Below are 27892 nucleotides of genomic sequence, written 5' to 3'. Positions count from 1 at the left end.
TTTTCTCAGCCAAATAAGGAAAGCTTTTGAAGAGAAGAATTTCTAGGGAGCTGAGATCAGAGGTGCTATGCTGTCAGGAGCTTTTCCAGGAAGGGAAGGCAGTAGTTGACACTGGATCTCTATGGCCTGTCCCCAGTACAGGGCAAGGAGTGGCTGGAGTTGGAGGAAGATGCCCAGAAGGCCTACGTGATGGGACTCCTGGACCGCCTGGAGGTGGTCAGTAGAGAGCGGCGACTGAAGGTGGCCCGAGCTGTTCTCTACCTGGCCCAAGGTGAGTGACCACCTTCGCCAACTTTAGAGGGGTGGCGACTAGGGATAAAAATGGTGTTATCGGGAGTAGGATAGGGCAAGTCATGCTGGAAAAGCAAGGTCCCTGCCTTTTAAGGACAGATCTTGTCACATGCTAGGAGTAACCTGATGCTTATGAAGAGATGAGATGGTAGTAGGTACTGTTCTGGATCCCTTGGAATCAACCTTTATCTTACCAGGCATATCAGGATTTCTCATGGCTTCTCTTTTCCTTAACCTGGGCTATAATCGTATCTGGAGACCAGCAAGAGTGTCAGTATGGCCAGAGCTGACAAAGTACTACCAGCTGAGCACGGAGGCTTCTTTTGTCATCTGTGACCTGGCCCTGACAGGGAGGGAAGGCAGGGTGTGCCACAGATGCACGGATGGACCCTCTGCGTAGTTTCTTGTTGGGACTTAGCAGGTTCAAGACAAAAATAGCAGCAGGAGTGGATGCTGTGAGTAATTTGGAGATGGTCAGAACTCAATAAGATTGAGGAAAGTTTTCCAGAAAAGAACTATTACCAGGTGTTGGAAAGAGAAATAAGATTGCCTAATTGGAATAGTAAAATTAACCCTGAAATTATAAATAAGAGGACTGTTGGAAGAACTAACTACTTGCAAGCTAAAAACTACAAAAGTCATACATGGAGAGGAAAGAGAGTGGACATTAATAAGGGGAAGGGAAGACTATAGCATACAAATGCCCAACCATATCTATTGGGTCTGGTACTGTGACCAACTCCCAGGTGCCTCTCCCTTCACCTTTTTGCCTGAGGGCTTTCACTGCAGCCCACATAGGGAAGCCAGGAGTGCTGGGAATTCATGTGCTCCCTGGTCCAGCAGCACTCCTCAGTGACTGACAGGAGATAGTGAGTGAGTAGCCTGACTACCTCACCCTTCTTGAGTAAGATGATTTTTGAGTTGTGTGTTTTATACTGTTTCCCAGAGCTTCTCCCCACCTGGGATTGAGCTCTTAGCTGCCTTCTCTCCCTTACCTGCTGATGTTTCCTGGGATCACCTAAATAAAATGCTTGTAGTTGAATTTTTAGCTCTGGATCTACTTCTCAGAGAACTCAAACTTACGATCGGCCATTGATGAGCACCTTGGACCTAACTCTGGAGTCTGCCTTTCCTCTCCCCTGCCTCAGTCTGGGACGTTCTGGGGGGCCCTTGCCCTACACTTGTCAGCCAAATTATTGGACAGGATGTTGAAAGATGGTCCTAAAATCATGGGGCAGAGTGGAAAGAACTGGGATAGTCCCTCCCCCTCAACCCCTGTGGCACTATCTGGTCCTTTAGGCACCTTTGGGGAATGTGATTCAGAGGTCGATGTGCTACACTGGTCCAGATACAACTGCTTCCTGCTCTACCAGATGGGGACCTTCTCAGCCTTCCTGGAGCTACTCCACATGGAAATCGAGTAAGAAGCCTTAGGGCAGTGCTGGCTGAGACAACCCCCTTCCTTGAAGGCTGCTTCATGTCCTATGCTGGGTCCCTTACCATAGAGACCCCTGTGTGGAGCTGGGTCTCTTCACATGTTGGTCCAAAGCTTACACTGACAGTTCCCCTCCTTTCAGCCATATTCTCTGATATTCTGTTCTCCTCCCCCAGGTCGGGCTCATCAGCTGCTTCTGCCCCACTTAGAGCTTCAATCCTGGGCTTCAGAGGCCCATCTTGGGTGGGTTGCCTTTTTATCCAAACCTTCTCAGCTCATCCTAACTCTGGAATCCATGAAGAAAACTCTTCTGGCTGAAAACATGACCCAAGAGGGACAGGGCCAGTTCCTATCATGTGCCCAATTCTTTCCCTCATGGGTTATAGCTCTAGAGGTGGCCTTATCTGCTCTAATCACTGTAGTGAACCCTCATTTTATCTCATGTCTATCACCGAGGAGTTTTAGATAGGGTGCAATCTGTTTATTATTCATCAAGTGTCGTTTAGTGTCCAGCACAGTACTAGCCACAGTGGGGATTACAAGAGGAGGGAATATCACAGACCCTACCCTTGCCCATCTTCATGTCCTATGCTGAGGTGACAGAGGAATTCTATGGGCTCCTTTACCTTAGACCCGTGGTTGGTAAACTGCGGCTCGCGAGCCACATGCGGCTCTTTGGCCCCTTGAGTGTGGCTCTTTCACAAAATACCACGGCCTGGGCGAGTCTATTTGGAAGAAGTGGCGTTAGAAGAAGTTTAAGTTTAAAAAATTAGGCTCTCAAAAGAAATTTCAATCATTATACTGTTGATATTTGGCTCTGTTGACTAATGAGTTTGCCGACCACTGCCTTAGACCAATTTCTTTATTAAAAAATATATTTTTATTGATTTCAAAGAGGAAGGGAGAGGGAGAGAGAGCTAGAAACATCAATGATGAGAGAGAATCATTGATTGGCTGCCTCCTGCACCCCCTCTACTGGGGATCAAGCCCGCAACCCGGGTATGTGCCCTTGACCGGATCAAACCCTGGACCCTTCAATCCGCAGTCCGATGCTCTATCCATTGGGCCAAACCAGCTAGGGCTAGACCAATTTCTATATAGCTATATAGCCAGGGAATAGCAGGTACTCATGTTTGTGTGTATGGTCGGTGGGAACACAGTGAGGAAAGAGGCCGTATGGGTTCTCATTTTCTCCCTCCTTCCCATGGCAGCAACAGCCAGGCCTGTAGCACTGCTGTTCGAAAACCAGCCATCTCCATTGCTGATAGCACAGAGCTCCGGTGAGTGGGGCTACCCATGGGATGGGAATGGGATGGTTAGCAATGGGTTACTCTTTACTCAAATTCCAGATGCACCCAGACCACTAGAAGTTACTAATTCCACTGGGTTGGGCTCCCACAGAGACCATCACTGAGGTCTCTGACTATAGGCTGGGAGCTGCCTCAGGCACCTCTTGTGATCCTTCTGTAACCCCAGGGTGCTGCTGAGTGTCCTGTACCTACTGGTGGAAAATATCCGCCTGGAGCGAGCAACAGACTCCTGTGGGTGGAGGACGGCCAGGGAGACCTTCCGCACTGAATTGAGTAAGAAGTGGCCCTAAGGAAGGGTGAGGATGGGGCTGGCGCTGGAGGGGAAGCCTAACATCTGCCTAGGAGAGACAGGCAGCCTTCTTTTTATTTTTAATTAACATCCTTTTAGGATAGAGATACGGCGCAGCAGGCATGAGGGCCTGCCTTAATTGCCCCCGTGTCTGAGCTCAGACCAAATGTCCTCTCTACACCATAATTCCTTTGGTTGTAAATGGGGATAGGTATCCCTCTTCCATTCTATCACGAATCCCACGTGAAAAAATGAGTCGAATCACCTTGAAAACTGAACTCTGTTGAAATGTAAGTTGGTGTCATCGGAGAGGGATAAGATATGAAAGCCAACAGGATTTTTAAAATATAGTCATTGATGTGGGAAAGTGACTCAAATTCATTGAGTCCTTCAGCCAGAAAGTAACGTCTTTGTTACTGTTACTTGTAGTTTGGTATCCACCCCAAGCTTTGGGAGGTAAGCCATGTTACCTCCAGGGCCTCACTTCCTGCCCTTGAGGGGTTTCCCTCTGGGGACTCTCTAAGCCTCCTTCTCAGGACCAAGGACTCAAATTAATAATAATAATAATAATACATATACATATATATATATATATTTGTTTTTATTTTTTATTTTTTTTAATTGATTTCAGAGATGAAGGGAGAGGGAGAGAGAGATAGAAACATCAATGCTGAGAGAGAATCATTGATCAGCTGCCTCCTGCATGCCTTCCCCACTGGGGATCGAGCCTGCAACCCAGGCATGTGCCCTGACTGGGAATCGAACCATGACCTCCTGGTTCATAGGTCGACCCTCAACCACTGAGCCATGCGGTCTCTGGTCGGGCAGTACTCAAATTCTTTAGGGGTGGTAAGAGTGTCCAGAATCAGGACTACTGGGCCAGGTTTTCCATTACCTCATTCTCACTTCTCATTTGCCTCTCTCCACACCCTCCAGGCTTCTCCATGCATAATGAGGAGCCTTTTGCCCTTCTGCTTTTCTCCATGGTTACCAAGTTCTGTAGTGGCCTGGCTCCCCACTTCCCCATAAAGAAGGTCCTGCTTCTGCTCTGGAAGGTGGTCATGGTGAGTGGCTCATTCTCCTCCCTCCTAACTCATCAGATCAGCAGTGCCCTCTGCTTACCTCATTTTCTTCATTCTGATTCTGCAGGCAGGAGCTAGGCAGAAGACTAGGGCAGCTGTTAGCCAATGGCGGGGCAACTAGGCTATCCTAGAGAAATCAGATGTTCTCTGTTAGAGCAGGTTATCCATTTCTGTTGGACTGACAAGATTTGCCACTCTGTGAATTGGGGTATCATTGCATCTCCCCCTGATAGAACCGATGTTTTGTAGAAAGAACACTGGCTAAGAGTTGGGAAATCTGGCCTCTGCTCATACTGACAACCTTGGGCAACTCTCTGTGCCTCAATTTCTCTAGCTATAAAATGCGGGGATTAGTGCCTGCCCTCCGTCCAGATAAAAATGAAGTTCTTTTTTTTTCCCCCCCTGGGGACTTTATTTTATTTATTATTATTATTATTATTTGTTGTTGTTAACCCTCACCTAGGTATATTTTCCCATTGATTTTTAGGGAGAGGGGAAGAGAGAGGGAAAGACAGAGAGAAGCACATCATTGATTGGTTATCTTCTGCATGCGCCCAGACCAAGGTGGGGGGTTGGGGGAGAAGCCTGTAACCAAGGACCCTTTATTCTGGCTAGGGCTATCTGGGGACTTTAACCAGGAGCTTCTTCAAACTAAGCGATTAACTTTCCAAGATGTCCTGCACTTCTGATGGGGTCTACCCCTAGCCAACCCATTTTTTCCCAGGCCAGACTGACAGGCAAGCACCTCCCCTGCATCACCCCGACTTATACTGTGCATTTGGCCTGAAGTTCTTATAAATGTATGGATGTAGTTTTGTTACTAATTATTCAACCTGATCCTTCAGCTCTGGCTCCCACCCCACAGGACTGGCTTCATAGGGGGAACTGCCCCTTAAAGTTCCCCAACTTCAAGAGGCAGTTCCCCCACGACTGCAGAGGAAATTGAGTGACTGGGTTTAGCATCTGGACGTGTTTCTTAAAGAGGGAGATACATTTTCCTGTGGTGGTTGTTTTTTCAGTGGAGGCCCCTAGGAGCCCCTTTCCTAATTTCTGGTGATATTTCCAACCCTGAGTCAGTAAATAATGCTTTATCCTGATGCCTGAGTTCCTCAGACTGGGCTAGTAACCACATTTGCCCCTTCCTGTTTTATTACTTACTAATTAATCCGGGGCCTGAGGGGGACTGGAGGTGGTGGCTGTTCCTCTCCACCCATGCTTTCCTGACCTTGCTCTCTCTGACTTCCCTCCCTTCCCCTCTCTTCTCTGCCCCTTTTCTTTTTACCCCTTAGTTTACCCTCGGTGGATTTGAGCATCTACAGGCTCTCAAAGTACAGAAGCGGGCAGAATTGGGCCTGCCGCCACTGGCGGAGGACAGCATCCAGGTGGTGAAGAGCATGCGTGCTGCCTCCCCGCCCTCGTATACCCTGGACCTGGGGGAGTCTCAGCTGGCACCACCACCCTCCAAGTTGCGAGGCCGCCGTGGTTCTCGAAGGGTATGCACTAAAGCAGACAGTGGGACACTAGCTGTCAAAAAATCAAGATTCTAAGCTGCTCTGGATGTGGGAGGAAAGGGCAGTGAATGACCCAGCTCATCCTGCCCCTGGCCGGCCCTGTAACCAACCTGAAAGCTTGCAGTCTATACTTTGGCTTCTATCCCCCAGTCCTGACAGAGGCCTGCACTATCATGATATAACATTGTGATAATGCGTTACAGATCCAGGTCTCGCCACAGGGTCATTGACCTGGACCTCAGCACCTGGAGTTCTTTAGCACCCAGAACAAGAGTTAGGTTAGGGTATAAGGACCCAAAGCACCTGAACAGGTCTCCTAGAAAATCCCTGTACCTGGATGTGTGGCACTTTCCTATTTTCTCAGCAGCAAGAAGGTTTACTCCGAGTCAACCATACTTTTGTCTGGTCCCAGAACGAAAGGCTTACATTTGGGAGAGGACAGGTTAGGATTCTAGGTATAGTCTACATCTCTGGAAGGTCAAAATGACAAGGTGCACTGAGACCATGTTCCCATGAACTCATTTGTGTGATCTACCTGAGTTCACCAACTATAGGTGTCAGGACCAGACAGTCACACTCAGTTATCTAGCCTATTATCTTCAGTGAGATTTTTTTAACCTTGATTTTTTTGTTTTATAAAGTAATGTTTACTCATTATAGAAAATTTGGAACAAAAATAAAATGAGAAGAAGGGAGAAAAAAATCACCCACAATCTTAACAACCAGAGGCAGTAACTGTTAACTTTTTGGCCTATTTCTGTCCAGTCTTTTTCTTTCTGTGACAAAATTTAAAATTCCAAACTCGCTTTCCTCTGCGTAGCAGCAAGCTTCTGTTCTCTTCTTCCTCAGTCAGCCAGCTGGTGTATGCCCACAGAAGGCAAACTAATTGAATGTTCACTTAAGCAGAGCATAATTAGGAAGGAAAGTGCTGGTAAAAAAAAAAAAAATGGCATCAGTTCTTTCTGAAAGCTAAGTAGCTATGACTTGGGGATTATCTGTGCTCTGTGCCCTGTCTGTTGGCTTGGTTGTCTGAGAGCTGCTTGTCCTGGGATCAGGCCTGGTGGGGACAGTAGGGTTGAGGTTGGAAGGGGATATTCTCACAAGAGCTGGATGCTTACTCCATGTTTCCTGAATTCTAACAGCCTGTGGGGAGGGGGTGACCTCAGACAAGGATGCCCAGGGTGAGATCTCTGCATACTTTCCTTCCCCCACCCCAGCAACTCCTTACTAAGCAGGACAGCCTGGACATTTACAATGAAAGAGATCTCTTTAAGACTGAGGAACCAGCCACAGAAGAGGAAGAGGAGTCGGCTGGCGATGGAGAACGAACCTTGGATGGAGAGTTAGACCTGCTAGAACAGGACCCTCTGGTACCACCTCCACTTTCACAGGCACCCCTCTCTGCTGAGCGGGTGGCTTTTCCCAAGGGCCTACCCTGGGCCCCAAAGGTCAGGTAGGTTTGAAAGATAGGGACCCTGAACTTTGGGGTTTTGATCATTGAAGACCCAGGGTGGAGTGGTCTTTATGTTAAAGGCACAATAAGCTGGTCTGAGAGTCAGAACGCCTGGGTTTGAAATTCTCTGTTGGCTACTCTCTTCCCCCACTGCTCCAGTCCTCCAATTGGAGGGGCAGGAGCCCACAAAGGTTCTCTCTCTCAATGTTTGCTTTTCTTCCCTTCTTTGGGGTTCATCTCCACCGTCCTCTCAGACAGAAGGACATTGAGCACTTCTTGGAGCTAAGCAGGAACAAGTTCATCGGATTCACTCTGGGGCAGTAAGTGACCGAATCGTCAGAATGGCTATAGAGTGGTTCTTATGGGGCCAGAGTGGGTGGCTTGGAATGAGAAATTTTGCTGGGTAGTCACGTTACAACCTAGAACTATTAGGCATGGGCAACTCCCAGTAATTACTTTGGGTTCTTTCCATGGAATTTCTTCCTTCTAGTTTCTTAGAAGAACTGTTATACTCTTGGCCAGTGTAGGGCCTTGAGCAACAAGTCATGTCCCTCTTGGGCTTCAATTTCCTCATAAGAGTGTTGGATTACAAGGTCTCTAGGGGCTCTACCTACTCTAATGGGCCAGGATTCTGTGAAGAAGAGACATGGTCAGAACAGATTTAGTCTTTCTCCCCATCTCCCCACCCTCATGAATCCTTCCCACTGGCCTCTACAAAACATGAGAAGGCATTGTTATTGGTATTTCACAGTCAAAAGTGACATTGGGCTACCTGCCACTCCCAAACAAACTGAGTCCTCAAAGGACCAAACAGAAATCCTAATTTTCAAAAAATTTCTGTTATTTTCTGTGTCCTAAAGCAGTCATAGGGGACCTGGAAGCTGAAAGTGGCATGGTCTGTGTGACTCCAGGGGGAATGAGTAGTTCTTTATACTTCTGAAGCTTAGCTAGTGTGTCTTGCATTTCACAGGGACACAGATACCTTGGTTGGATTACCCAGGCCCATCCATGAGAGTGTGAAGACCCTAAAGCAGGTGAGCAGGGTGGGCACTCAGTCTTCAGGGATAGTGAGCCATCAAGGCAAGTTGGATTAGTGGGGTCCGCGTACTGGGTAGGACTCTTCTACCAGATAACATTCTGAATCTATTATTCTACATTTCCCTGAAGGCGTTTTGGCCAAAGAGGAAGAAATCGGGCCTCTCCCTACTTACCAGTTTTCTATATTCAGATAGATGAGAAGGTTATTCTTCCTTCCTCTCATTCCTTTTCCCTCCTTCCACCTTTCTCTCTCTCTTCTCATTCTTCTCTTCCTTTCCTCTCACTTCTCTCTCCCTCTAAGACGACTAACTTCCAAAGGTTCAGGATTGAGTAGCAGGCTACTACTCTACATCTAAAGTGTGTGAGCACAAAGACTAAGATACACAGACCTTGAATCCTCCCCTACCCCATCATCATCACTCCATGTACACGTGCACATGCAGCAGAAACCTCAGGGCAGTGGTCCAGGGGCAAGGGCCTGTTCCTGGCTGGTTGAAGGTAAATGCTTAGGTATTTGCTGCTCTTCAACAATTTGGAAACATGGAACAAACAAACACTGTATATGAAATACTTTGCTCAGTGTTAATGGTGCAAATAAGACTCCTGCCTTCAAATAGTTCATGGCCTATTTGGGATGATAGATCCATAAATAGGACATTTTCCTTGTCGTTGAGGAAGTTAAAGCAAGAGGCTGGTACACCTGAGACTGAGGCCCTCAGCCCTTGTTGATGTCTTATCTTCCCCAGCACAAATACGTCTCCATCGCAGATGTTCAGATCAAGAATGAGGAGGAGCTGGAGAAGTGCCCCATGTCTCTGGTGAGTTAAAGGGGTCCTGCACAGGAAGAGGGCAGGAGGAATATGTTTGCAGTGGTTGTCACAGAGCATGTGTGCATGCTTTGGGGATCTTACTATGTGCCAGGCAAGACAAGGTCCCTAATTTCACAACATGTTAAAGAAAATTTAAATAGAATTATACTAGTATGACAGACTACTTTAGATTGGATAGTCAAGGTAGGTAGAACTCTTAGAAGGTGACAGTTACGCTAAGATATGAGGTACAAGAAGGAGTGGCCATAGAAACATCAGGGGAAAGAGCATTCCAAGCATAGGGAACAGCTTTTAACTAGGTGAGAGCAAAGCTCAGGGCATTAGATATAGTGAATAAAGACCGTTCAGGTGGTGGGCCCACTGAAGCATGGGAGGGGCGGGCTTATTGGAGATGGTCTGGACCAATTTTATGCAGGACCTGTAACAAAACAGGGAGCTTAAAGTTGATTCCCAATACAAAGGGAAATCTTTTGAGATTTTAAATAGGGGATAAAAAAAGATAAATCTGATTTATCTTTTAAGAAACCATTGGCTGCTGTGTAAAGACTGGACCAGGAAAGAGTGGAAGTGGGAAGATCAGTTAGGAAGCTATTACAATAGTCAAGGTGAGAGATGGTGACTTGTGCTGGAGTAGGGAAAAGTGGATGAATTTGGGTTGTATTTTGGAGGTATAACTGACCAGAGTTGCAGTTCAATTGGATGTGGATAGAGAGACAAAAAGAGGAATCAAGAATAAGTACCATTTGCCAAGATGGGAGTTCTGTTTTATCAACGGTTCTATTTTGGTCGTAGTAAGTTTTAAATATCCATTAGACACTCATGCAGAGCAACCAACCGATTAGATATATGGGTCTAGAGTTCTGGAGAGAGGACTGGCCTAGAGAAATAAATTTGGAAACTGTTGACTTGGACAGTGTTAAAAGCCATAGAATTGGCTGAGATAACCCAGGGAGGGAGCAGATATAGAAAAGAGGACTAAACCCAGGACAAAACCCTGGGACACACCAATATGTTGAAGGTGGGATGAGCCAGGAGAGGTGCCAACAAAGAAGAGTAAGAAAAACCCTCAGGGCAGTGGGAGGAAATCCAGGATATTGTGATACCATAAAAGCTAAGAAAAAAATATATATTTCAAGAAGGAGTGGCCTGGCCAGCATGGCTCAGTGGTTGAGCATCAATCTATGAACCAGGATTGATTCCTGGTCAGGGCACATGCCCAGGTTGAGGGCTCGATCCGCATGCAGGAGGCAGCCGATGAATGATTCTCTCTCATCATTGATGTTTCTATCTCTCTCTCCTTCTCCCTTCCTTTCTGAAATCAATAAAAATATGTTTTTTAAAAAAGAAGGGAGTGATCTTCTATGTCAAATGTTGCTGATAAATGGAGCATAATAAGAACAAGGTGTCCATTGAATTTGGCAACATGAAGAAAACTGGTAACCTTGAAAAGAGCAACCTCCAGTGAAGTGGTGGGGCGAGAAGCCTAGTTGGTGTATAACTGACAAGAGTTGCAGTTCAATTGGATGTGGATAGAGAGACAAAAAGAGGAATCAAGAATAAGTTCCATTGAAAAAGGAATGTAACAAAAGGAGGTAGACAGTTGACATATACAACACAGAAGTTTTATTGTGAGAAGGATAATAGAACAAGTGTGGCAGCTGAAGGAGGATGTGGAGTCCAGGGAAAATGTTTTATAGCTAGGTGACACCAGAGTATGTTTACATCCCAAAGAGATGATCCAGGAGGGAGGGGATACATACAGGACTGCTACATTTGACAAAGGAAAAGAGTGTGAGATTCTAAGCACAAGTGGAGGGCTGGCCTGTCATAGGAGCACAGGTGGTTCGGTGGATTTGGCAAAGAGAAGATGAGGGTGTGCCTGTCTGGTGGCTTCTGTTTTCTCCATGAAGTGTGAGGCAGGGTGAGCAACTATGGAGGGGCTGTGGGGCAAGGGGGTTGATTTGAGAAAGGGGAGAAGATGTGAAACAGGCCTTTTGGATAGCAGAAGGCAAGCACACAGGATTGCCAGGCTTTACTGAATGCCCATTTAAGACTTCTGCTTATGTAAGCATAGCTGAGTTGTGTGGGATGAAAGGGGCTTAGGTACCTACCTTAGGTTCTCATGGCAGTGACCTTTGCCCGATAATAGACAGGCCTTGGGTGAGGAAGGACCACATTGCCCAAAGATGACAGAGTAGCCTCTCAAGCACTGGAGGTCTCTGTCTCCATACTCTGACAAAAGGCTTAGATGGGGTCATCCAAAGGGCGGAGAGAGTTGTGCATGAGGGGGCTGGTCAGAAAGGAGAAAGGGATGTTGTAGGGGCTAATAGAGGAGTAACAATAGTTTATACCTAAAAGTTTATCAGCCAATAGTCCTTCCTGCTTCTCCAGGCCATAGGCTACACCCATCTCTCTCATTAACTCCCACTATTGAGTCACCTACCTTTCCGTTCTGGCTTCAGAGCATTTTAGTGCTCTCAGGTGGCCTCAGATTGACACCCTGGGAAGTGGCTCTGTCTGGGCTGTCTGTTCCCAGTGTCCCAGGCATACCTGCAGCCTGAATTAAGTCCACATGCGTTCAGCAAAGCAGTGGTCTGAGCCATCTCCTAGCTGGGAGTTTTGACTCCTGATCCAGCTGGGACATGGAAAAAAAGAATTTGGATCGACTCCAGATAATGTGAAAACCAGAATTAGCGCTTGTTAGGGCTGGAAGAGCCCTCAGAGGTCATCCAGCCCAGCCCACTGATCCATAGAAGAGGAAATTAGGACCCAGATAGGGAAAGTAACTTACCCAAGGTCATATAATGAAACATTATCACAGCGAGGGTAGAACCTAGGACTCCCAGCTCGGTGCTCTTTTCATGCCACACTTCACATAGCCTCTGGTCAACTGGAAAGTGGCCTGGGTAACTGTGGGTTTCCTGCCGCAGGGGGAAGAGGTAGTACCAGAGACGCCATGTGAAATCCTCTACCAGGGCATGCTGTATAGCCTCCCCCAGTACATGGTAAGAGATGGTGGGGTAAGGACATGGTAAGAAGTTGCCCTTCTCTGCTTCAAGGAACAGACAGCTGAGAGTCATTTCAAGCTGAGACATCCATCATTTCAGCTGGTTTCCTGAGCTTTGACTCCTCAGTCAAGGCTTTCTCTAACACTTTAGACTTCTGAGCTTTCCTCAGGACTCCTGCAAGAGGAGGGGGGACTTGGCGGAGGGATAGAGATTCAGATGGGATCTGTGCAGGGTGTATTGGAGGCCCTAGTCCCCCTGAGGTCTGCTATGGTCTCATGTTCTAGATAGCCTCGGGCGAAGAATGGTGAGGATGCTGATGGTGCGGGTGAGAGGAAGGAAAGGGTAGAGGAAGTGAAACCTGGCTTCTACCTCCCATTTTATTTCTAGGCATTATCCCTCTCACTTTGCCTTTTCCATCTTCCTCTTTGGAAAGAGCAGTCTTGAAGCACAGCAGCCTGTCAGCTCCCTTCTGGCTCCTAAATCTCACAGGCAGGCCTCTCAGGACTGGACACCTGGTTGCCCCTCTGGAGGCTGGGGAGATTTGGTCATTGAGGGAAGGACTTAGAGGAAGACTTTAAAACACTTCTCATAGGACTGTGGAGGTATTAAATAGCCTTGTAGAATGGGATGGATTCCTCATTTTCTACTTTCCAGATTGCTCTGCTTAAGATTCTGCTGGCTGCAGCTCCCACCTCCAAGGCTAAGACAGACTCTATCAATATTCTGGCAGATGTCCTGCCTGAGGAGATGCCGTGAGTGCTTCCACTGTGGCAGCTGCTGAATACTAGCTGTCTTGTCTGCGAGGTCTCTCTAGTTCCCACCCCACCTGGTTAACACAGGGATCATCTCCAAAGAGATCTCCTTTCCCCACCAGTAGCCCCTTCCCACTGCCGTGCTCTCTGCTGTGCTCTTTTTAGCTCAGAATTGAGGGTCTGGAGGGCAGTATGCGTGTCAGTGACTGGCTGCACAGGTTTGCGGGTGGACATTGCCAAGGGATGAGCTTGCCAAAGGAGAGAGAGAAACAGAGGTCAGAGGAGCTTTTCTCCAGACAGGCTAATCAGCAGGAACTCGAGGTTTCCCTAGCACAGAAATTCGGGTTTCCTAAGCTCTGGCTTTCTTGTGTACATTGTATCCGATCCAAATATGTATCTATGTAGAAGCGCTCTCCAGCCACCCTCGGCATTGACCCCTCCTATCCCTATTGTAGCGTCACTGTTCTCCAGAGCATGAAGCTGGGCATCGATGTGAACAGGCACAAGGAGATCATTGTAAAGAGTATTTCTGCCCTGCTCCTGCTACTCCTCAAGCACTTCAAACTGAACCACATCTACCAGGTGAGCAGCTAGGAGCGCGCACTTCTCCACGGGTCTTAGTGTTCACTAGGTCTTGTCTCCCAAAGAAGGGACACAAGGTCCTTGTAATCCAGCTGAGTATCTTTCAGCCTTTTCTTTGTCTCACTCAGGGAATCAAAATACTGGTACCTGTTGTACAAGCTTGGGGTGGAGATATGGTGTGGGATGTGGGGAACTGTTCTAGAAAGGTGTTGATGTCTATGTCCTTTGAACATTACCTGAGGGTTGTGGGTAGGAATCTCTGCCCAGCCAGCTTTAAAACAATGGATGATAGGATTCAAGCATTCTACAAAAATGGGGGGTGGGGGGTGGTGGGGAGCATGTTGAGAATAGTTTTCTATGTGCAAAGCACCTTTCTAACATTTGAGATATAATTCTGAATAAGGCACAGTTCTGGCTCTTAAGGGCTTAGAGGTCTTGTAAAGGATACAGATACATAAATACCCAATCGTAGAGTGGGAAGTACAGTTAAGCATTGGCTGATAGGGAAATACCTAATCCAGCCTGAGGTGAAGGGACTTCAACCGGAGTCCTAAAGAGAGATTAGCTACAACGTGGGAGTTGTTGAGGAAAGAGGACAGGAAGCACTTCTAACAGAAAAGCTAATTTGTGAAAGTCCTTACGCTGGAGGGGACAACAGGGAGCACATAATAACACACGTGATAGCGCACAGTTATTAAGTACCTGTTTCCTCATAAACGCGTTGTTTGCCATGCTAAGGAGTTTAGACTTGGTTCTTCTGTAAGCTTTGCCAAGGTATGGGGGAAGATGGAAGCAGTGAATGGATGGTCGCTGTGGTGAGACCACGGGGGAGAGGAGGCTTGTCATTCCTGCACAGAGGCTCTGCTCTATTTTCCTCCTGTGAAGTCAAACCCAAGCTTGCTGGTGGAAGAGCAGGTCCTTAGAGTGCAGGGGAGGCCCTGCAGGGTCTGTGTCCATGGCAGGTTTGACGATTTTAGTACATTCAGAGACATCTGTAGGTGTGTTAGTGTGTCCTGGGTGCTCACACTTCTGCTCATGTTTGCTGAGCAGCAGCAGGGCTGGGAGGAGCTGGGCTTGGTGGGAGATAGCAGTCCTAGTAGAAAGGACAGAGGATTGAGGATGTATGCTTGTTTGCTTCTCTTGGTGGCAGTAGGTGGATCAACAGCCAGACAGGTGGGTGGCTTGATGGGTCTTGCCAGTGTGTGTCAGTGTCAGGGAATCTTGACAAGGCTACAGACACATCTAAAACTGGAAAAAGTTTTCCATCATTTGATAGAGAGTATGTATTGTCTCCTCCATCTGGGGCTTTGGGGGAAAAAACCCTGGGTCAGCTGCCAGGGGGAAAATATTTGAGCAAAAGAGAGAAATGGGCAGCACCAGCTGACACACACACACCCCCAACCACACATTTAGGGGCAGGGGGCAGCTTAGCTTGCTACCAAGGCTACTTTTTGGTAATCAGGAAGAAATAGAGGATAAAAACAGCACAATTTTCTGTTTTTTCAACCCAGTTTCTGCACTGTCCTAGCAGTCTAGGTTCTGGATCTGGAGAAAAATGTGTCTGATGCTCTTCAGTGTATCTTGGGCAAAATCCTGGTGGCATAACTTCATGACGCTGCCTCCACTAAGTCTTCCTGGACACAAACCCTGTCCAGATTCAGGAGAGCAAAGTGAAGCCCCTGTGCTGTGGTGTTAAGCTCATCAAAGAGATCCTCGACTTATTCTCCGTGCAGAATCTGTTGACTGAAGGGCTCTTGTTGATTCGTTCATTACAATATGATATTCTAAGTACAGGGAACCGTACAGACTGGCACTGGAGCCCACATTCCAGTGGTCCATTTGGTTATGTGTTGTCTCCATGCTGGCTGAGTGATGCCAGCAGTTGCTGGGGTGAGTTGCACCTGTCCTTGCTGTGTCAGTCACAGTTGAAACACTGTGAGCCAGAGCTTTGGTGTGGAAGACAGCTCCCTCGGGGCTGCCTTCCTTTCCTGTTGAGCTTAAGAGCAAATCTCACAGCAGTTCTGTGGATCTGTCATAGGGCTTTCTTTCTGGTTTATGTTGTGTGCTTTCGGTCAGGAGTTTGCCGCCTATGTAACACTGCAGACTGTCCCCCTCCATGTAGGACACTGCAGACTGTCCCCCTCCATACAGGACACTGCCGATTGTCCCCCTCCATGCAGGACACTGCTGATTGTCCCCCTCCATGTAGGATGGATGGGCGAGCTGGAGACGATGCTCCCCTTCCCAGGCAGAAAGACTGGTAACACAAGCGGACAGTGGATATCGTTAGGGATGGATATTCGATTTATATTTGCCTGTTTTTCATACAGATCCTCTATTCTCCCCCATATAAGCAGCCCTTTCCACTTTGATCTTTTAATTCAGTTTGAATATGTATCACAACATCTGGTATTTGCCAACTGCATTCCATTGATCCTGAAATTCTTCAATCAAAATATTTTGTCCTACATCACTGCTAAAAACAGGTATGGACTCTGGACAGTTTTATTTCAAAAGGGCTAGTTTGGGAAGATTGAGAAAAATTACATTGTTTCTGGGCCTGTCAGTTCTTGGTGTCCCAAGTCCCTTCTATTTTAGAGCTATTACTATTTAATTTCCTTGACGTGTTAGCTGCTGGGGTATATGATTTGGCCTCGTCACAAAGATATTTGTATTTTTAAAATTTTAAAAACTGAAAAATGTCATGACTCAAAGTAATAAGACTACAACGGTGAAATTTCAGCTTTATAGCTTGTCTGGCCAGTCCCGATCTTAGTATAAATCATAAGTTGAATTAGTTACACTACTTTGTAAACTGTAAAGTGTTATAAAGAATTTGTAACTGAAAAATAATAGATAGATCAATTTGTAATTTTTAAAATTACATTATTTTTCTATCCATTATTTCATTTACTCTCCAAAGCAGTCCTAAGTGGTATTACAACAAGTTTTATTTCTCATTTTACCAATTAGGAAACAACTTAGGCTAATTGACTTGCTCAAGATTAACATGCTAGTGAGACTTGTTAAGTAAGCAGCAAAGATAGGATCAGAACACAAATTGCTTTCTGATCACAATTGTGAATACAAATTGCTTTCCACTCCTCCAGCCAAGTGGGGACATGGCAGAAAGGGGAAGGTCACAGAGCAGATCCTTGTTCCTTACTTAGCTGTTTCCATGAGAACTGGAAGCCTGTGAATCAGAGTCTACCAGAAGTGCTTTAATAGAGGCAAAGTTTCTAAAGTAGAAGGCGGGTTACTTGGAGTGACTGGAGAGGGGCTAGGAGATGGTGCCTCACCAGTATGTCATTACTGCCTGAAATTCCTCCCTGGAGAGGCAGCTTACTTATATGTAGTTTAAAACACACACACACACACACACACACACGGAACTTGACGTCATGAGACCTCGATTCCTGGCCTGGATCTGCCATTTGCTAGCTATGTAATCTCAAGTAAGACACTTTGTTTCTCTGAGCCACAGTATTTTCATCTTTAAAATGAAAATAATACCTCTTCTGACTGAATCATAGAGCTTTTATAAGCATTAGTTAAGATAAATATATATGAGAGTGATTTAAATACTTTTCTTGTTTGAAGGAAGCATTGGAGAATTCAGGGTGGTTTTTTCTTTTGGTTTTGTTTTTTTCTAACTACAGGAGACTTATGCACTGGCCACCTTAAAAATAACACTAAGCCCTAGCTGAATTGGCTCAGTGGATAGAGCATTGGCCTGCAGACTGAAAGGTCCCAGGTTCGATTCCGGTCAAGGGCATGTACCTCAGTTGCAGGCTCAATCCTCACCCCTGGTTAGGGCATGTGCAACTAATCAGTGTCCCTCTCACATGAATATTTCTCTCTGTCTTTCCCCCTCACTTCCACTCTCTATAAAAGTCGATGGGAAAATATTCTTCGATGAGGATTAACAAAAAATAAAACTAACACTGAGACTTGCTAGTTGAATTACCAGGGAAATGGAAGTGTAGTTTGGGCTAGGTAGGGGCCACAGCTTCATGAAGGCACCTCTGTGTATCAGTCAACCTTTTTAGTTGTAAGTAACTAAAGCCAGCTAGACCTGGTTCATGCATAGGCGGTAAATTGTTAGGAGGAAACGGGAGGTATATCATCTTGAGGAACCTAGGACAGGGATGCAGCTCTGAGCCTCAGGGTTGGTCTGTAGTGTAGGGAGCCCAGGAAGTCCTCCGCCTCTCTCTGTGGACACCAAGCCTCTGCACCTCCACTCCAGTGTCTTCTCTCACCTGCAAATAGTAGTGTCTGTTTCCCAGGCCACTCTGTGCAATATGCCCACACGAGCTCAACGTGTCCCGCCCCATGCCACTCAGACCGAATTGGCTCTCAGTCCTTGTTCCACATTCCCAGGGTTAGAGGTCTGCCCCTGGATCAATCAGTTGTGGCTGGGAAGTTGGGTTCAGGAGCTAAATGCACTCCTGGGCCTAGAAGAGGAGGGGCCAACAATCCAATATGTGCCCATGGAGATCATTTGGAGTTGAAAGAGTGATAGAGCCAGACGATGCCATTTGCTAAGGTTGGCCTGGATAAGATGGTGTTCCTGTTTACCACCCATAGTGTACTTCACTGTTGCATAATCCCTGAGAAACTAGGAGCACTCACAGCTCATTATTGCAGTTTCCTGTGGCTCTTACACGCTAGATGTTGTAGAAACTTGTAACTTTCTTTTATTCCCCCTTAGGCTAGAATTCAATTCACTGAGATTAGAATAAATCCATCTTTGATTTCCCGCCCCCATTTCCTGGTCACCAGCATCTACTTTGCCGTGGGGCTTTGCCAGTGGGAGGTGGGTAGCTGAGTGGGTAAGCCAGCCCAGAATGTTTTTCCTAAAGGAGCAGCAGAGAACTGGCAACCCTGGGAGAATCTAGCAGAGTGAATTAAGATGATGAGCAACATTGTAGAGAGAGCCATTGACCTCTCCTCTCCTCCCTCTGTTCCCTAGGTTATCTTTGTGTGTTTCTTGGACAAAGGCAAACATTTCTAGTGGAATAAATTGTTGCCTTTTGTTTGGATAGAGTTTGACTTTCGAAATAGAGAGACAGGTCCAAGGAACCCCATACTCTTCTTTGTATCCCCTGCTTGCAACGTCTTTTATGTATTTCCAACTGCATTAATTCAGATAGATTGGTAGTTTTTCAATTTTGTTTTGTTTTGGTTAATCCTTACCTGAAGATATTTTTTCTATTGATTTTTAGAGAGTGGAAGGGAGAGGAGGAGGGAGGGAGAGAAAGAGACATTGATGTGAGAGAGACACATCAATTGGTTTCCATCCCTCATGCGCCCTAACTGGGGCTGGGGATCAAACCTGCAACCCAGGTAAGTGCCCTTGACCGGGAATCAAACCTGTGACCCTTTGGTCCCCAGGGCAACACTCTTGAGCAACCACTGAGCAACACGGGCCAGGGCAAGATTGGTGTTTAAAACCTCATGGAATGTCCCAACCAGGAGAAGTATTAGAGATGACCTAATCTCAATTCTGCATTGTACTAATGAAGAAGGGAGAAGAGGAAAGAAAGAGCTGTCATTTTAAGTGACTATGTTCCTGTCATCATGTGGTGCCTTATTTCTCCTGCTTCCCTGGGTTCACCACAGAGCCTCCAGCTCCCTTGGAGGCAGATGCTATTACCATTCTTGAGCTGCTAGATTGGCCCTGCTGTAGGATGCTGCCTCTGTCTCAAGCTTCCTGTAGGGGTAGCTTATGTGATTATTCCCGAGAGCTCCTGGCTTTCAGAAAGAGACACAGAAGTCTGCGCTGCATCCTCACAGTCACAATTTGTTAAGTGCAGTAAGTTTCAGCAGCATCTCTGGGAGCACAATTACATTCACACATATACACAAGCATATACTTAAATACAGAAACTCAAATCCAAACAAGTTTACATATTCCTTTAAAGAAGGAAGGAGAAAGGTGGCTATACAGACCTCGCTTTCTGCTCTCTTTTGCCTCTGCCAGATGGGGGCCAGCCTGGAAGAACTCTGTTAGTTCCTCTCTGTTAGTTCCGAGAGGAGAGGAGACTAGAGCTGGAGTTGCCTGGCACCAAAGCCCTCAGTTTCAGCTAAGGTCTCTAAGCAATTTGGGAAATAGATAGGGCCTGCTGGAGAGAAATAACCCCTGCCCTTTAACATACAACTGTTTCCTGCCATTGCCATTTACCTAAAGCCTGTCCTTATCTCTGCATCTTGCAGCATCTCAGTCCTGGATTACCCTTGCTGTACCATCCAGGATTTGCCAGAACTTACTACGGAGAGTCTGGTAAGCAGATGCGGATTCGGTAGCCTTTGAAATGCCAAGTAGCAGAGGCTGGCACTTGCTCTTCCATTGCTTCTCTACCTCCATAATGCCCTGGTTTGGGAGTCTCCGATTAATAAAGGCATATTGGCAATAGCACAGAGCCAGTAGGGGTTTAGAGCTGCTGACCCAGTTGAGAACAGTTTGGAAAAGCTGTGCGTAGCATTTTGTCAAGAAAAGGGTCAGTGAAAAACACTAAGGAGGAGAGGAAATTTAGGAAGATAATTAGAATGAAACTGAATGTGAACATCTGCGCAGAATGGCAGGAGAATCTCTTCTGGTCATCCCAAATAATTCTCTGCCTTTCTGCTGTGCCACAGGCAATTCACTTTTCATTTCCGCATGGGTTATAAAACCCAGGAGTGGTACTTCAGAAAATACCTGCCTACGTCTCTGAGGCAAAAGTCAATATAGCCACAGAAGGATGACCCAGAAAATTCTTCATCCTGGAAACAGCTCTAGGCAAGTCAGAAAAGTCCCTCAGAGTTATTCTCTTTAAAAAATATACATATTTTAATTGATTTTTAGAGAGAAAGTAAGGGAGAGGGAGAGAGAGAGAGAAACATTGATGTGAGAGTGTAACATCGATAGGCTGCCTCTTGCATGCCCCCTAGTAGGGATGGAGTTCACAACCCGGACATGTGCCCTGACTGGGAATCGAACCAGGGACCTTTTGGTGCATGGGACGATACCCAACCAACTGAGCCAATCTGGCCAAGGCCCTCAGAGTTATTCTTAATTCCATGAAACTGACTGATGAATAGCTTATTGAAGACCAAGTGTCTATCTCACCATGTATTGCCACAGCTCCTTAGATATTCCTCAGTCCCTACCCTCACCCCGTTGCATTGTAATTTGTATCAGTTTCTCCATTTGACTGAAAAGTCCTTGAAGTAAGAGATAGTATCATCATCACTTTTATATCACCAGAGTCTAGCACCATGTTTGGTATATAGAAGGAGCTCAGATGACAGCACCCATGTGTGCCACAACCCCAACTTTAATACCTGCAAAATGTTGCATCAAAAAGTCTATTATGGTCCTTGCTGGTTTTGCTCAGTGGATAGAGCATTAGCCTGCAGACTGAAGGGTCCGAGGTTCAATTCAAGGGCACATGCCCAGATTGCAGGTTCCATCCCCAGTGCGGGAAGGGGGGTGTGTGTGTAGGGGGAAGCCGATCAATGATTCTCTCTCATCATTGATGTTTCTATCTCTCTCTCCCTTTCCCTTCGTCTCTGAAGTCAATATAAAATATATTTTTTAAAAGTCTATTATGTAAAAATAGAATGATACCTTCTGTGGTACAGGTTTTATAGATTTTTGGCTTGGAGGGGACCTGAGAGCTATTTGGCCCAAACCTCTATTTCAAAGATGAGAAATGTCCATTGAATAAAATGACTTTTCATGGTTCATGCTTCATTCATGACAGACCCTGAATTAGAGAAAGACCCATGTCCTGAGACACTAAGTCTAGCACCCTTTTTAGCACCAGGGCAGAAATTCTGTCTTACTTAGATGTGGTCTCAGCAGCCAAGAGGAGCTCCTTACCCTTGCAGAGAGAGGTAATAAGTTGTCTAACCCTGTTTATGGTCATGACATTATTCAATCTTTAAAACAACTATGAGGTTGGTATTACTGTTTTATGGATAGACAGTTAAGTAACTGCCAAAATTTTACAGTTGAATGTAGCAGAGCAAGGTTGGAGACCTGCATCCCTGCCATTCAAAGTTGGAATGAGAAAGTGGCACATGGATAGCATTAAAATTCTGTTAGTAGGATATTTGAAAATAGTTAGCTTTTATGACCTAAATCTATTTCTTTCTCTCTTTTTTTAATGGATGTGAGAGAGAAACACTGGTCATTTGTGTCCAATACATGCCCCCACCAGGGATTAAACCCGCAACCCAGGTATGTGCCCTGACCGGGAATCAAACCTGCCACCTTTTGGTGTACGGTACAATGCTCCAAACAACTGAGCCACAACTGCCAGGGCCTGCATCTGTTTCTTAGTACAACGTGTTCTCTGTATCTCTTCAGAATGACCTTTTAGGATATAAGCATAAAATTATTTAACTAATTGTAATGCTTCTGAGAAGACTTCATTTTTATGCTAGAGTGGGTGAAAGCATTGTCTAGCCTTAATAAAATACAAGTTCATGTTAGGTATTTCATCTCCTTTCTATGAAGCAACAGTGGCACCTGGTGGTCTCATTTGGTAACCACAGTTTGTTTTGTATTGTTTGTGTGAACGTATGTAAACAGGCTTAAGTAACTAGCAAGTTTACTCCACATAGGTCCTCAATGTAATGGTTTATTTGTCTAAACTGATGGCTTCTATACTCAGAAAAGACTAATATTTATATGAGTAAGATTTATATCATTTTCAGGCTCAATTAATTAATTATAAACAGAAAATGTACTTTTTTTAATTGTATAGGATAGTCTTTAAATAACATTTAGTTTTTCTCTGATTATAAAGTTGGTATATACTATTGGAGAAAAATAGGAAAATATGGGTAAGAAAATGAAAATACCATAATTACACTACCTACATATAACCACTGTTAATATTTTGCTGCAATTACCATATATAGTATATATTTATTCATATATATATTATTTCAGAAAGTAAGGATTTTGTTTCAATTCACATAGTATAATTTAAATGTTCACTATATGATTTTGTTAAATATTCTTGAGAACATAATTTTTAATAGCTATACGTAATATTCCACTATTTAATATATTAAAATGGTTATTTTCTCTTATTGTTGGGCATTTATTTCCATTTTCTCTGTATAACTTTAAAATGAACATCCTTGCACATGAATCTTTGATTTCATCTCTGATTATTTCTTTAAGATAGATTCCTAGAAGTAGAATTTCTTGGCTGAGGTAGTTTTGATTCATATTTTCTTTTTTCTAAACTTGAACTGAATTTAACTTCATTTGAAACTCTAGCTACACTTATAATTAACATGAAATAAAGGCAAAGTTAATGGCACATTAATTTCTAAAGTCTCCCCATTAAAGTGTTTAGCTCTACAATAATCATACTTACTCATGTACTAAGCAGTTTCCCCACCCACCTGGTGTAGGAAGGCTTACAATTTTTGGCTCTCCAAATATCTATATTCAAATTCAGTCCACTGAACTGGGAAACAATTAAATTCCAAACTTAAAGTTAACATGTGAATGTTTTTGATTATGTAGACGTTAGATATGATCTTTGGAAAGAGGTTGCTAGAGAGGGCAGTCAGAATAGGTAAACATACATGTATTTGGGAGTCTACACAAAAGTATTCACTGAGAGGAAGTTTGGAAACCACTGCTTTAGAGTGTGGTGAAGTGAGGCTAACGTTGTACGTCTGCTTTCTTTGTGGGCCTTTTGGCCCTAAAGGAAAATCATGCAGATTGCACCCCATCCTCCTTTCCTTTTCTGTCTTAGAGATTGGAGCCAAAACATGTGTAAAATTCTGTGTGAATCAGTTGTCACTGCCGCATAGCCAAATCAGAGTTCCAAATGCTTGTTTTTCCCCCAGAGAATGTGATTTAATAACAGCAGTATCGTATACTAAGAAGCCATATGCAGAGGAACACTGTGGATGCTCCAGTAGCCCTATCGATTAAAGGTGGAAGAATGAGAAAACATAGTATTTATGAAATCATTGAGTATTAGAGTTAGAAGTTTCCTTTTTTATATATTTTTTATTTACTTCCGAGAAGGAGAGAGAGATAAAAACATCAATGATGAGAGAGAATCATTGATTGGCTGCCTCCTGCATGCCCCCTACTGGGGATCGAGCCTGCAACCCAGGCATGTGTCCTTGAGTGGAATTGAACCTAAGACCCTTCAGTCCACAGGCTGACGCTCTATCCACTGAGCCAAATAGGACCGAGTTAGAAGTTTCTTAGCATCTTGCCCAGTCCCACCCTTTACTGATGAGGAAACAGGTGGAGTAGTAATGTCCAAAGCTTTATAGCTATGTAGAACCAAAGCAGTGGGTCAGAATTTGCATGACCTAGCCATTTGTAAAGAAATTTTTGGCATTTCCTTTTAGATCTAGGCAAGTGAAATTTTTAAAGATAGTTCATTGCAAAATTCTTTAAATTTGATTTTGATTTATATTTAGAAAGACCTATAAAAATATGTTCATATCACTTTAATTTACATATCTGATCCTTTCATCTAGCTTCATTAAACTTACCTAGTTTTTATCACTTTCTAATCTAGACATTTCTGGATATCCCAGAAGATTTTAGTTATTGTTTTATTGGAATATAATCATTATGTTCAAATATTAACCTTTTGCGCTCGGATGTCGAGATTAAAATTACTCTTTGAATGTATCAATAATTTGAAATATAAAAAAATCCAAATAAATAAGTTTGTATGAAAAGAAACTCCAGTTTTTTATTCTACTGACGCGCTTTGTAAAATCTGGGGTATTTAAAAATTAAATCCCGAGTAGAATAAAGGAATCGAGAAAAAAGCAAGCGAGTGCAAAGGGTTAAGCCCTCCAGTATTTCTTTCAGGATTATTTAACTAATGATTTATGACCTCCTTAAATAAAGTATTTGTCCTGACATTCACCATCACTATTTAAAAGCCAAGATGTCTCTGGCATCATTGTTTTTCTATCATAGATAAAATGTGAACTCATCATAAGATATATATCTATTTCTATGAGGTGTTTATACAGAGGAAGGACCATAGATAAATGTGGTTTAGCATTTTATCAATTTACCTCTTACCATTTCTATAATGGATGTTAGAGGAGATTAGAATCTCAGAGGTGACTTTGCAAACTCACATGCCCAGGTCCCTCCCGAGGGCACAGGTAGTTTGCTAAAGCTCCCCAAGTGGTTTTGGAATTTTCTTTTCTCCTTCCTCCTTACTCCTCACTTCACTTGAGAATTATGACTCTTCTTTAGGATATCTAGATCTTGGTCCTTATACTAGCAGTAACTAAATTGTCAGAAATCCACATGACAAGGGAATTATTCTATAATGATGTGAGAAAAGGAAATCTAAGCTAAAAATAATCATTTTCAGTTATGTGAACCGTAATAAAAAATGAATTAAAAGAATCAAAATGGCTATTCTGGCCCTACCTGGGTGGCTCGGTTGGCGCATTATCCTGTACACCAAAATGTGGGTTCGATTCCCGGTCAGGGCACATATCTAGTTGTGGTTTTGATCCCCAGTTGGGGCTCATATAGGAGGCAACTGATTGATGTTTCTCTCCCTTTCTCTCTCTAAAACATATCCTTGGGCAAGAATTTTTTTTAAAAAAAGAAGAAATGGCTATACTGTGAATTTTCAATTAGTATTAACACCTAGCAAATGTTTTGGCAAATAGATTCAAGTAAATGCATGGAAAACCTGAAGCCCAAAGCAAAGAAATAGACTTGTTTGTAGTTCAGAAAAGGTATATAGACCTGGCTTTGCCACTATTACTCTAGCTTGAGACGTTTTCTGTAGGCTGCAGGAGTCTCATCAATAAAACCATGAGAGGTTGGACCATTAGATGAGCATCAACTTTCATTGGCTATAAAATTCTCCTAGATTTGTTATAAAACAACCAAATGAAAATAATGATTTTTATTTCCCAGTGAAGAGCTGGGTTTTAAATTTGAAACTAATAATCCTCATTTAAGAACTTTAATAAACTATTGAGGTTTGAGATACATTATAGATTTAACACTTAGCAGCACTTCTTTAAAGGCGTAGTCTGATCATAGACTGACCGAACTCAGTGAGATGCTTCCCTTTAAAACAGGAAATATCTCTCTCTCTCTCTCTCTCTCTCTCTCTCTCTCTCTCTCTCTCTCTCTCTCTCTCTCTCTCTCTCTCTCCTGGAAACTATTATCTTCTGCTTGTTTGAAGTTAAGAATTATTATAGGACATAAGGAAGAGTTTCTCTACCATTAGGTCTTTAAGAAGCTGAGAAAGCGGAGGATCAAACCAGATTTTTCTCTCAGAAATCACCTGCTGTGTCTAGAATTCCAGAAGTGCAAACAGTAGATGAACAGTAAATAATGACAGGGTTAAAATTCAGTGACTACTGGAAACCTAGGTTCAAGCCTAGACACTTATCATGTGACCTTGGGCAAGCCTCTTCCCCAGATTTTGCTTCTGTGGATGACAGAATTGGACTAGAACAACTAAGTCTCTTCTAGTGATCAGTTTCTAAAAAGAAGAAAAAATATATCACTTAAATTTATCAAATTTCAGATTTTTAAATCTTCAAATTTAAAAAGTACAAAAAAGAAGAAACACGCTGTTCTTTCCACAATCATCTGAATTAATTATCCACATAATTGGCGTAAGCCTGGGTTTTTATTTGGCTTGGCTCATCCAGCTGGTCTGAGGATGGGTCTTTGAGAACACGGCCCTTGTAGGGCCTTAAGAGAGGCTCTGAACGGGTAGGATTTGGTCCCTGAACTGAATCTTGAGACCCAAGGTGTATGCAAACAAATATTTATTTGAGAGTGGAAAATGGGCAAATGTGTGCTTATTTAACTTCAGCTGGTTGAACATGAATAAAAGTCTTACTTTGGATAGTGTGTAGTACCAGGAACAAGAGAATGTGACCAAGTACTGCTGTTCAAAAAATATATCTCCCCACAGAAGTTTTCATCTTACTTAATATGCTGAGGGGGGAGAGAGAGAGAGAGACAGAGAGAGAGAGAGAGAGAGAGAGAGAGAGAGAGAGAGAGATGACCTGCCTTAAGTGAACATAAGAAGAAAGCATGTTCACGTCTGGCAAATCTGAAATGGCACGCATGGAGCTGAAGGCCTTTTAGAAGAATGATTGATTACCTGTTGGGTTGGCACAAGGCAGAGGCTTGAGCAGGGCTCCACGTAGAGCCTCCTGCTGCAAGCAAAGGAGAGCACTGAACGGGGCGCACTATCCTGAGAGCCACTGACTGACGTGTGTGCTTTCAGTGCCCCCTCCAGGCAGCATCTGGTGATGCAACAAGTGGGGTTACTTACAGATGTCAGGAAGCATTATCAGAAAGAAAGGAGCTGTGAACCAGGAGGTGACGGTTCAATTCCCGGTCAGGGCATAAGCCCAGGTTATGGACTTGATCCCCGATCTTGTAGGAGGAAGACGATCAATGGTTCTCTCTCATCACTGATGCTTGTTTCTCTCTCCCTCTCCCTTCCTCTCTGAAATCAATGAAGATATATATATATTTTTTAATATATTTTATTAATTTTTTACAGAGAGGAAGGGAGAGGGATAGAGAGCTAGAAACATCGATGAGAGAGAAACATCGATCAGCTGCCTCCTGCACACCCCTCACTGGGAATGTGCCCGCAACCAAGGCACATGCCCTTGACCGGAATCGAACCTGGGACCTTTCAGTCTGCAGGCCGACGCTCTATCCACTGAGCCAAACCGGTTTCGGCCAATGAAGATATATTAAAGTAAGGAAAGAAGGGAGGGAGGGAAGGAGGGAGGGAGGGAGAGAGGGAAGGAAGGAAGGAAGGAAGGAAGGAAGGAAGGAAGGAAGGAAGGAAGGAAGGAGAAAAGAAAAAAGAAAAGAAAGAAAAGAGAGAGAGAAAGGGAGGAAGGAAGGAAGGAAGGAAGGAAGGAAGGAAGGAAGGAAGGAAGGAAGGAAGGAAGGAAGGAAGGAAGGAAGGAAGGAAGGGAGAGAGGGAGGGAGGACGGACAAGACCCTGGACAGCTTTAGGAGAAAATTGGAATGTCTTTCCTGGAACTCTTAAGATTAAACTCTGAAGAAAAGACAGCCACAATTAGTTTACTTTCGCTCAACTGGAGAAAGTTGAAGTAAATCATAGAATTATTGAATGGTCAGAGCTAAAAGGGTCTTAAAGATTCTCTAGTTCACGTTCTGATAGGAACAGGTAGATGACCTGCCTAAGACCATTCATCCAGAGCAAAACTATAATCCAAATGTCCTGGTGCCTACGCCAGTGCTTCTTCTGTAAGACATACCTCTACTCCTACATTATTCTTT

General features: G+C 44.3%; 1 protein-coding gene across 1 annotated transcript in view; it reads left to right on the top strand.

Annotated features, from left to right (window-relative positions):
- Positions 1–27892, top strand: part of STRIP2 (striatin interacting protein 2) — a 50080-nt gene that overhangs the window by 9779 nt on the left and 12409 nt on the right. Inside the window, exons 4-18 of the mRNA XM_079785638.1 lie at positions 137–271; positions 1591–1711; positions 2938–3006; positions 3203–3309; positions 4262–4389; positions 5697–5900; positions 7136–7371; positions 7626–7691; positions 8342–8405; positions 9156–9227; positions 12170–12244; positions 12902–12999; positions 13455–13581; positions 15967–16067; positions 19798–19864. Of these exons, the coding sequence (XP_079641764.1) occupies positions 137–271; positions 1591–1711; positions 2938–3006; positions 3203–3309; positions 4262–4389; positions 5697–5900; positions 7136–7371; positions 7626–7691; positions 8342–8405; positions 9156–9227; positions 12170–12244; positions 12902–12999; positions 13455–13581; positions 15967–16067; positions 19798–19864 (1670 nt within the window). The remainder of the gene's footprint in view (positions 1–136; positions 272–1590; positions 1712–2937; positions 3007–3202; positions 3310–4261; positions 4390–5696; positions 5901–7135; positions 7372–7625; positions 7692–8341; positions 8406–9155; positions 9228–12169; positions 12245–12901; positions 13000–13454; positions 13582–15966; positions 16068–19797; positions 19865–27892) is intronic.

This window comes from Cnephaeus nilssonii (genome assembly GCF_951640355.1).
Source record: "Cnephaeus nilssonii genome assembly, chromosome: 12".
NCBI classification, from domain to species: domain Eukaryota; kingdom Metazoa; phylum Chordata; class Mammalia; order Chiroptera; family Vespertilionidae; genus Cnephaeus; species Cnephaeus nilssonii.
The sequence above is the reverse complement of the archived record's forward strand: the minus strand, read 5'-3'. Positions and strand labels throughout refer to the sequence as shown.